General features: G+C 56.3%; 1 protein-coding gene across 1 annotated transcript; it reads right to left on the minus strand.

The window, feature by feature from the left end:
* Positions 1–2,497: 2,497 nt before the first annotated feature.
* On the minus strand, positions 2,498–4,546 carry ODF3L2 (outer dense fiber of sperm tails 3 like 2). The gene is made up of 2 exons (XM_045542215.1): positions 4,340–4,546; positions 2,498–3,082 (listed from the first exon to the last, which is right to left on the minus strand). Exons 1-2 carry the CDS (start codon positions 4,362–4,364, stop codon positions 2,598–2,600), a joined length of 510 nt encoding a protein of 169 aa, XP_045398171.1. The 5' UTR covers positions 4,365–4,546; the 3' UTR covers positions 2,498–2,597.
* Between the last annotated feature and the right edge of the window lie 6,193 nt (positions 4,547–10,739).

The following is a 10,739-nucleotide window of genomic DNA, read 5'->3' on the forward strand; positions in this document are numbered from 1 at the left end:
CCCTCCCGCTCCTCCCCGCCCCCGGTCCGGTGATGTCATCCGCCCGGCCCAGCGCGCAGCCGCGGGGGGCTGCGCCCCTGGGACCCCGGCCCTCCTTGTCTCGGCGTCTGGCCGGGAGGCTGGGGAAACTGAGGCCCTCTGAGGGCATCGGGCGCGGGCCCGGAACCGGCAGCCAAGGAGGGAGCGAGGTTTCGAACCCGGGACCCCGTCAGCGACCCTCCCCACTTTGCACACCTCCACCCCCGCCCGCCGCCCAAGTTCCTAGAAGGGCAGGGCTGGGCGAGGCTTGGAAATCGCCTGTTCCTTCCTAGTGACTGATGGGGAACCTGAGGCCCGGGAGGGGCGGAGGCGCGGCCACGGAAGGAGAGAACCCCAAACCCTAAGCTCAGCCCCTTTCTCTCTACTGGTCCCGCCGGAAGGTTTCTCGAGATCATGCCCTACTCTATTTCCTAATGAGGAAACTGAGGCCTGGGGAGGGGAAGGGACGTGCCAAGGGCGCACAGCGGAGGGAGGCTCAGAGGCAGGAGTACGGGGTCTGGGGCGGTCCCTCCTCTGTTGCTTGTCCTGGGCTCCAGCTCCTCAGGCTGTAGCCCGGGGGAGCCGGCTGGTGGGTCACGGACCCCCCCTCATTCATTTCTGGGGAGCCCTGTCCGGCATTAGCTCAGCGGAGCTCTTGGGCCCGGTTGTCCGTTGTCTTCAGTCTCATCGTCTCTGAGACTGGCCTCCCCGCTGGGCCTCAAGGGTTGGGTCCTTCTGCGCCGGGAAACGGGGTGTCACGTTCCCCTCGGACCCAGCCTCCTGGCTTCCGTCTTGGCCAGGTCCCCCCTCCCCGGCCCTGCCCCGCCCCAGCAGGGCTGACTGCCGGGAAACAAAGGGAGGGGGCCAGGAGGCCTGGCAGGTGGGGAGGGAGGGGCAAGGCTGCTGGAGCCGGATCGATAAATCAGAGAAATGAGATCACGGCTGGCGCCGCGGGAGGAGGGGGGGCCGGGAGGGGGCGCGCACGGCCGCGATTGGCCTGCGGGGATGCCGCGGCGAGTGTCAGGCGGTGATGGCTATTGTGTGTCCCGAGAGGAGCGGTGGAGGGCGTGGCCCCATGCCCGGGCGTGGGTGTGACATTCGTCTGGTCAGGAGCCGCATCTGGACTTGTGCGTGTGGTCTCCACCGCAGGCTGTGGCCATGTGGGCCGTATGAAGTTTGGGTCTTGTGCCTAGTATGTGCGGGTCTGGGTGCAGGCCCAGGTATATGGGGGGGGGGGGGTCCAGGTGCGTGCTCAGGTGTGTGTGGAGGGTCCAGGTTCACGTCCACCTGGCTGGGGAAAGGGGAGTGTGTTCAGGTTTGGCAGCCCCAGGCTGAGGCAATGGGGTGAGGACAGAGCTGAGCCCACTGCCACCCCCAGCAGTGCCTCCTCCGTGGAGGCCCTGTGGCAGCCTCTGTCCCTCCCGAGCTCCTGGATTAAGGTCTCTCTGGATGTGTAGGGTGTAGGCCTAGGTGCTATCCATTGGTCCCATGGCACTATCAGTATGTTTCCTTCGTGTCCCCAGGAAAGAGTGACAATAATGGAGCCCAATGGCCAGGGGTCAAATCCTGGCATCAGACTGGCATGGGAACTCATAGCATGCCCTGGGACAAATGTCCAGTCTCTCTGCAGCTCCATATTTTTCCATCAACATCACCTGCGTCCTGAGTTCCTATGAAGCTCAGATGATCTTTATCAATATCTGGAACATGGTAGGCACCTACCTACTTATTACAGATATCAGAACACACCAAACTCCTATACATCCTTCAAAACCCAGCTTCAACGTTCCCTCTTCCAGGAAGCCTATCTGGCTACCCAGACTCAAAACCCTGGCTCCACCTCTGGCCTCCCCCTGCCCTAGGTCCCTCCTCTGGTCCCATCCAGCACCCCCAGGGGCTGGAGTGTTGTGGGTCTGGTTCTGGAAGGCAGTGTTCAGGTCTCTTTTCTGTACCATGAATAGACACATTAAGTGAACCAGCATGTGTGATGCTGACAGCTCTTAGGCCAAGGAGAGGTTTATTGGCAAGCAACTCTAGGGTGTGAAGTTTGGAGGGCAGGGGCCTCAGGGCTGCTGCCAGCCTGAGTTCAGGCTGGGACCAGTCCCGGCAGCCACACTTCCATGAGAAACAGGGAAGACCCAAGTGTGGCAGAAACCCGAGCTGTGATGAGGACCCAGGCCCTGGTGGGGCTGGACGCCGAGTTCTAGGACACAGGAAGCTCCGTCTCCGGCCAGCTACTGGGGAGGGCTGGAGGGTGTCCCTTTCCCTGCCTGGCCTGGCCTGGCATGACCAGGAGAGAAGAAATTGGGGCACTGGAAGGAGACTCACCCTGCACCCTGCACAGGGCCACGGGGTCACAGCCCCTAGGGACTGGAGGAATCAGGTGACCCAGAAGGACCTCCGAACAGTCAGAAAAGGGGAAGGAAGAAGGCTCCTTTCCCCAGCACCCTCCTGGCTCCTCTGAGCCCCTCCAGCCAAAGCCAGGCCCCAGGAGAGGCCTGCCCACACCCCCCTTCGCAGCTCAGGAAACTGAGACTTGGCCCAGGAGAGGCAGCCGGCAGCCTGTGCCCCACAGGCCATCAGGGTGTGGTGGCGGCGGCCATGGTGGAGGCCCGTTTGCAGTGGCGAATACCCATGGTGTACGCTGGCGCCCTGGCTTTGTTCACAGTGACCTGCTCAGGGCTGTGGGTGCCGGGGCCGGGTGTCTCCTGCAGGGGCCGTGGGGCACGAGGCCGCCCCAACATGGTGTAGGCGGGCTGGCGCTGACGGTAGGTGTCAGGGTCCGGGCTGTTGTACTGGCCTGGGCCTGGTATCTCAGCAGGATCCTGCGGGGGACGAGCAGGGGGCGTGCGGCCCGCCACTGTGTAGCTGGGGCTGCTGGGCTTGGTGAAGATCTGTGAGCCCCAGAGGGGGGGCATGGTGTAGGCGTTGGGGGCAGGGACCGAGGTATCCAGGGGCTTCGGGCGGAGGCGGGAGCCCAGGGTGAAAGCTGGGGCAGTCCGGTGACGCATAGGGGGTGCCTTCTCTGGGCTGTAGGCCCCAGGGCCTGGTGTCACCTCCAGACCTGAGAGAGTGGGGAAGGAAGGTCCTCACCTGCTCAAAGGCCTGGCATGGCTCCCACTTGCCCACTTGCATCCTGGAGCTCATGACGCTTCCCAGCAGCCCTGGGGCCTTCCTCTCCCTCCCCAGCCTCCGTGCACACAGACAGTTTTCCAGGCCTCCAGCACTGTGCCCAAGCTCAACCCTCAGCCTTCCACTTCCCATCCCATGCCTTCCCCGTGCCATCCTTCCAGGCAGAGCCCTTCCCAGGATACCCCTGGCCTAGGACTTCCTGTCTCCAGACATGACCACACTGAGGTGGGATGGTCCACGCCTGGGTCTCACTCCACCACTAGCTCTCATAAAATACAGAGAAGGTCAAATCCACTCCAGCTCCCCAGCAGGCAACTTAATACATGTTTGTCTGAGTGGACGGGTAAACAGGATGGGTGAGAGAGTGAGGAGTGAACGGGTAGATGAAAGGATCCGTGAATGTATAGACAGATGGGTGAATGGAAAGATCAGTTGGTGGGTAGAAGGAAGGAAGGATTCATGGATGAATGGATGAGTGGGTGGGTGGATGGGTAGAAAGAGAATGGATGGATGGAGGATAGGTGGATGGGTGGGTGGATGGATGTATGGATGGATGAGTGGATGAGTGGGTGGGTGGATGAAATGATTATGGATGGATTCATGGATGGGCCTATTGGTGGCCTATTGGGTGCAGTGGAAAAGTTGAAGGATGGATAAATGGAATGATAAGTGATAAATCAATGGATCAATGCATGAACTGGATGATGGACAGGTGGCTAGGTTGTGAGCAGGGAGATGGGTGAATGGATGAATGGATGGGCCAGGGCACAGACGAGTAGATGGGCAACAGGTCACAAGGGAGAGGGTGGGTGGATGGGAGATTGGAATCAGTGGTGGAGTCAGCGCCGTGGGTGTGAGTGAGCTGGTGGGAGGCTGGAAGGAGATTGCCGAGGTTTGCCACAGTCCCCACCACACCCTTTCGTCTCCTGACACCGAGGCCAGCTGCCCTGGTGGCACCACATATGCATGGGATCATCATGATCCTGGCCCACTTCATGCCTCTGAGTTCTCCCAGGCCCCATGGGGACTAGAGTTGTGGCCGCTCCTCTGAGTCGCTCGGATTTTATCATTCCAGAGACTCTGGAGTTCTAAGAACTCTAGGACAAGAGGGAAAGGGAGGACAGGGCGGAAGGGCTGCTGGGACCCCGAAAGGCAAGTCCTCGTGTGTCTTCACAGCTCAGATACTCACCCCGACACTTGCCCCGGCCTTGCATGGAGTAGGCAGGGGTGCAGCTGCGGCCAAAGCGGGTGATCTTCGGGTCCAAGAAGTAGACTGGCCCTGGGCTGGCATCCTGAGGGGGGGCTGGGAGAGGAGCCCCGAGTCCTGAGGGCCCTTCTGAAGATGGAGCCTGCCCTGGCGCCCACCTCTGCGCCCCTCCTATCCCCGAGGCGCTTCCCCCAGTCCAAACGCCACCCCAGCCCCAGACGTGGAGGTTGGTGCCCTGTCAGGGTGGGCTGGGCCTCTGCATGGACTTTGTCCTCGAAATCAAAGCGATTCCTTTGTGCAACTGCTCTGCTGGGGGCCAGAGAACCAGCCCTGGGTTTGTGAGGAGCCCGTAAAGCAAGAGTAACTAAGCTCTGAGTTGAGGTCTGAGGGGGCCTTCGGCGCATGGGCTTGCTGGCACGTGACATGCTCAAGAGAGAGGCTCTACGCTGGACCTCCCTTCAATCCCAGCAGGGCCTCTTACGAGCTTGCATCCTTGGGCAAGTGATTTAGCCCGTCTGAGCCTCTTTCTCCTCAACAGGGGGTTGAGAAAATTAAAACGGGAGATGCACCATGGAAGAGAGTGGTCCCAGTCACTATGGTCACGGTTATTGCTATGTTCAAGCATACTCGGATACATATGTGTGTGCATCCGTGTACAGTGGATTTGACAAGTATTGATTGGCTTACATGCCACACTAAATGCATACAAGAGCAAGCCACTGGTGAGGGATAACATGCCACCCAACCTTGATCCTGGCCTCATTATGTCCACAGTGTGTGAGTACGGCTCCAGGCATGGCCCTGGGCACACCCGCCACGGCTAGTATTGTGCTCCTGCTGCGGCCCCCTAACTGGCTGCCCCCAACAGTGGTCAGCGACCTTAACGACACCGGAGCCCTCCTAGACTGATGGGGGAGGGATCTATTTTAGCCCCTTCCCCAACCCCAGGGCAGATATGATGACCCTCGGGATCGGAAGTGGCAGAGGAAACTCTGTCAGAGTCTCACGGCAGCTTCACCGGTTCCTGGGCCACACTCGCACACGGACTCGCTTCTCACCATAACCCAACCAGGGAGGTGCTGTTTTTGCCCCTGTTTCTCAGAAGTGAAAACAGGTTCCACGAGCTCACCCAGCAAGGACATGGCAATTGGGACTCCACGTGCTAAGCCCTGATTCTTAACCTCTGTCCTGCGCCACGGAATGTTCCAGCCTTTTCTTCTGCCCGCACCAACCCTCAGCTCCACGCCCCACAACAAATGAACACATCCCAGCTGACAATGACATTTCCCACCTTGAGGCCTTAGCTTATGCAGCAGGCTCTACCTGGAGCGCTTTTCTTCTCCTGGGGGCTCCACCAAACTCCTACTCATCCTACAAAACCCAGATCCCACGCTCCACTTCCAAGAAGTCTACCCTGGGCCCTCAGCAAAGCTTGTGCTATCCCCCCTCCACCTGACTCCCCAGGCTGTCTCTATCCCTCTGCCCCAGGAAGTGTCCTGAGACTGGGATTTGAACCTGGGTACCCAGGTCTGTCTGTGCCACAGGCTAAATTCTTAACCTCTTCCTGGTGCCAGAGGTGACGCTAATGCCTTCGTTGCCTTCTGAGCCCTTGCAGCCTCCAGAGTCTTGTTTCAGTCTGATCTGGGATTTTGCTGATTCTGAAGACTGAGGAGAGGCTGTTGGCCCTGCCCCTCCCTAGCCAGCCCCTCCCAACAGGCTTCTGTCCACTCCTCTCAAACTCCCTATATGGGACCCTCCCAGCCACCACCCTGACCACCCAGGCCTTGGAGCAGCTCAGGGAAACAGAGCCATGAGATTTTTAAGCACTGAGACGAAAGGCACTTGCCTTTCAGTGGAAGCTCAGGGAAGCCCCCGCCACCACCACCTGCCCACCCGCCCTCAGCCTTACCCTCACTGGGCCTCCGGACAAGCGAGTAGGCAGGACTGGCCACCCTGGTGCAGTCATGGTTGATGTATCCCACGGTGGACGGCAGGATGTAGAAGCCTGGCCCAGAGCCTGAAACCCAGAGCCCGCAACCCAGAGCCCTTGGGTCACAGCCGGGGCCCTGGCACACCAAGGGGTTGGGGGAAGCAGCCCTAGGCCCAAACCTTGAGCCTTGGCCTGGGCCCCCACGCTCCATCCATGGTGGGGTGGAGGATGGCATGAGGCTGGGTGCCCAGGGGACAAAGTATGACACCCGCATTGTGAGTCAAACTTGAATCACAGAGTGGGAGGGGGCTGGGCCGCCTCCCTCCTTGGGGCACAGATGGGAAGGAGGCCAGGCAGAGATCCATGTCACAGATGGGGAAACTGAGGCCCAGGCACAGAGATCCATGTCACAGATGGGGAAACTGAGGCACGGGGCAAGGCCCTGAGGCTCCACAGTTACCATATCTCCCCAGCAGAACAGCTCCACACACTCCCAGCCTCTCTGCCGCTTCACATTTTCCAAGGCACTTATCACCAACTATTACACTGGAAACATTTCTCACTTGTTTTACTTCCCTGTCTCTCCTCCAGGACCTTTGCTGCTCTGCTCACTACCCTCAGCATCCAGAAAGGTGCCTGGTCCTCAAAAGACTCGGCTCTTGTTGAGTGGAAACCCTATGTCCACACCCATCCTACGGGACGGAAAACTGAGGTTTGGGGGAAGGCAGGGGCTTGTCTGAAACTCCTGCCTCCTGCTGGGCTCCCAGAAGCCGCAGGAGGGGAGAGTGGGGCAGGATAGGGTCCCACACCCATGGCCACCCAGCCCCCACAGCTGGCACGCACCATTCTCCAGGGTGACCATCCCACAGGACTTCCTCAGGCCGGTCTCCAGAATCTGGGCCTCTGTCACCCGCCGGCCCAGGGGCACTGTGGTCGGCCGTGGAGCAGGGTCGCAGCTGAGGGTCCCCATGGTGAGCAGGTGCGGGGCTGCAGGCAGTATCTAGGCACCTGGTGCTGTCTCCTCGGGGACGACAGCTCTGGCGGCCACAGGCCCAGGCACCGGCCCCAACCTTCACGGCCTCTGCCTGTGTTGGCAGAGCCCTGGCCTCACCACACCCTCCCACGCCACAACCACACAGACCGCCCCTTGTCCCTCGGCAGGGAGTCTTGGGGCCTGGCCTGAGCCAGGCTGGTCGGCCGGACACTGGCCTGGAAGTGGGGCCAGGATCGAGTGTCGGCCAGGTGGCTGGATGATCCAGGAAAGAATCCGGTGTCAGCAGAGCAGGTCCCCTGGGAACCAGAGCTGCAAACACGACACCCGCAGCCTCACAGCAGGAGGGCCTGGAGAGGTCATCGGTGGATGGCCCCATTTCTACAGCTGGGGAAATTGAGGCACAGCCCACGGTCTTACAGCAAGCTGGCAACCTTGGGAGTTGCACCCCTGGGCCAAGCGGCATTCATTCACTCATTCCATTATTCAGTCATCCAAAAAGCACGTATTGAGCACCCACTGGGTACCAAGCTCTGTTTGGGGTGGTGATGTTCTCAGGAGGGGAGAGAGAAAATAAACAATAAATGCAATATTAATGTATATTAGAAGGTGTCAAATGTGATGGAAAATATAGAGTAGGTCAGGCTGCGAATTCGTATGAACCACAATGAGAGGGTGAGACTTGCGCAAAGTTCTGAAGGACGCGATCGGGGAGCCATGCAGACATCAAGAGAAGAGCATTTCAGGATGAAGGAAGGGCCTGTGCAAAGGCCCTAGGGTAGGGGCAAGGACAGAGAGAAGGTGAGGGCAGTCCTCCAGAACACCCCACTGCCTCCCAGAAGCCTACGAAGATTTACACCATAAATGAATTATTTCTGACTTCACTGAAGGCTACCACTATGTCAGGCTCCAAGAAGGGGTTTGGGGAAACTTTGCTGAATGAAATTCAAATTCCTGTCTCTTCCATAGAATCCTTGTTTGTTTTTCGTATTGTTGGAAACTTTTGCAATGTAATTTTTAACAGGTTTATTGAGATGTACTTCATACAATTCATCCTGCAATGTAATTTTGATGCATTGCATAATTTTTCAAAACTTTTTAATCAAAATGTTATAGTCAGCCAGGCACGGTGGCTCACGCCTGTAATCCTAGCACTCTAGGAGGCCGAGGCAGGAGGATTGCTTGAGGTCAGGAGTTCAAGACCAGCCTGAGCAAGAGCAAGACCCCGTCTCTACTAAAAACAGAAAAAAAAATTAGCCAGTCAACTAAAAATAGAAACAAAAAATTAGCCAGGCATGGTGGCTCGAGCCTGTAGTCCCAGCTACTTGGGAGGCTGAGGCAGGAGGATCCCTTGAGCCCGGGAGTTTGAGGTTGCTGTGTGCAAGGCTGACGCCACGGCACTCACTCTAGCCTGGGCAACAAAGCAAGACTCTGTCTCCAAAAAAAAAAAAATGTTATAGTTCATGTGAAAGGTCATAAAACAAGTCTTAGTAAGTGTCAAAAATTTGAAACTTACAGAGTATATTATCTGACAACAAAGGAATAAAGTGAGAAATCAATAATAATAAGATATCCAGAATCCCTTCAAAAATATTTAGAAATTAAACAACATAATTCTGAATTAACCCACACATCAAAGTAGTAATCACAAGGGAAATTAGAAAAGTTTCAAACCAAATGATTATGAGGGCCGGGTGCAGTGGTTCATGCCTGTAATCCCAGCACTCTGGGAGGCTGAGGCAGGAGGATCACTTGAGCTCAGGGGTTCAAGACCAGCCTGAGCAAGAGTGAGACCCTGTCTCTACTAAAAATAGAAAAATTAGCCAGGCGTCATGGCACACCTGTAGTCCCAGCTACTTGGGAGGCTGAGGCAAGAGGATCACTTGACCCCAGGAGTTGGAGTCTGCAGTGAGTTAGGGTGACGCCACGGCACTCTAGCCCAGGCAACAGAACAAGGCTCTGTCTCAAAAAAAAAACAAAAAAACCAAATGATGAAAACTCAGCAAACCAAAATGTGTAGGGGTGCAGCTAAAGCAGTGCTTACAGGGGAAATGATAGCTTTAAGTCCTTATATTAGAAAATAAGAAAGATTTTAACATCAATAACCTGATTTTCCACCTAAGAAGCTAGAAAAACAAGAGTAAGTAGAAGGAAGGAAGATCATAAAGATAACAGTAGAAATCCATGAAATAGAAAACTACAGAAATAGTCAACAAAGCCCCCCCTCCCAAAAAACCTGGTTCTTTCAAAGATTGAACATATTTGATAAATCTTTAGCTAGATTGATCAAGAAAAAACTGAGGAAGAACACATGTCACAGCACCAGGAATGAAAGAGGGACATCACTACAGACCCCACACATGTTAAAGGGATAATATGGTCTAAGTGAAGCCACGAAAAGAAAAATTCTCATTTCTCTTATACAAATGAGATATCTTTTTCTGAGCACTTACTATGTCCCATATACTCCATTTCAGTGCTCAAGCGCTTCCCATACATCATCTTGTTTAATTATCACAGTATCTCATTGAGGGAGATATAACCGGAAACCCTCATCTGTTGTTCAAAAGGGGAAACCGAGACTCAGGAAGGAAAGTGATGTGCACAGGATCCCTTGGTAACTCATCAACAGAGCAAGGACTCTAACCCAGGACTCTCTGACTCAGATTTTTGATCAAAGCTTAGGGTTCAGTGCTTTTTGGCTCAAATCCCAGCTCAGCTTTCTGGGAATACTTAAAATCCTCTTGTAGATTCCTGTAGCCCTTGGTATAAAATCTAAGCTTTCGCCATGGCACACGAGGCCCTGCAAGGCCTTGTCCCCACTTCCTCTCTGCCCGCCCCTCTGCTCCTCACCCCCTGCTAACTCCACTCAGCCCACAGCAGCCTGCTTCCTACTCCTAGAAACCCCTAAGATGTTCCCCACCTGACGGCCTCCACCTGGGATGCCTTTGCCATCAGTCAACCCACGGCAGGCGCCTTCCTCAGTCACCCAGGGACCCGGCTTGCAAGCCTATCACCGCCTGACACTGGGCAAGCCATTCGCTTGTTTCCAGAGGAACCACAGGAGAGATGTGCACTCAGGAGGGGGGCAGAGAGAGGGACCGAATACCCCCAACCTCTCTTTCTCCCCCTGCCAATCAGTGCCACCTATTGGCCAAAACCTGCTGGGAAGCACAGGAGCCCAGAGATACCACCGCTTCCGTCAGCCTCGGACACCCAGGACCAGGCAGACAGAGGGAACAAGTGTCTAGAAGTTGTTCCCTGAACCCCGTCCCACTCCTTGTCCAGGTTACCAGGGCAGGGCCACATCCAGATGACCACAGAGTGCAGACAGACACACTGGATCCAGCCAGGACTCGGCCTCAATTGACTCAGTTTCCCCTCTGTGACATGGGCTATGACACCAGCCTCCCCCACAGGAACAGAATACTACATCCAGGTTCCAGCCAGGACTTGGGACC

The sequence above is a fragment of the Lemur catta genome, chromosome 1, assembly GCF_020740605.2.
Source record: "Lemur catta isolate mLemCat1 chromosome 1, mLemCat1.pri, whole genome shotgun sequence".
NCBI classification, from domain to species: domain Eukaryota; kingdom Metazoa; phylum Chordata; class Mammalia; order Primates; family Lemuridae; genus Lemur; species Lemur catta.

Bases quoted from the DNA above. Each gene is read 5' to 3' on its own strand.
- ODF3L2 (XM_045542215.1), bottom strand. From the start codon at position 4,364: ATGCAAGGCCGGGGCAAGTGTCGGG. The intron at 3,083-4,339 runs GTGAGTATCTGA...CCACTCTCTCAG, and splicing joins AGGCCGGGGCAAGTGTCGGG to GTCTGGAGGTGACACCAGGC.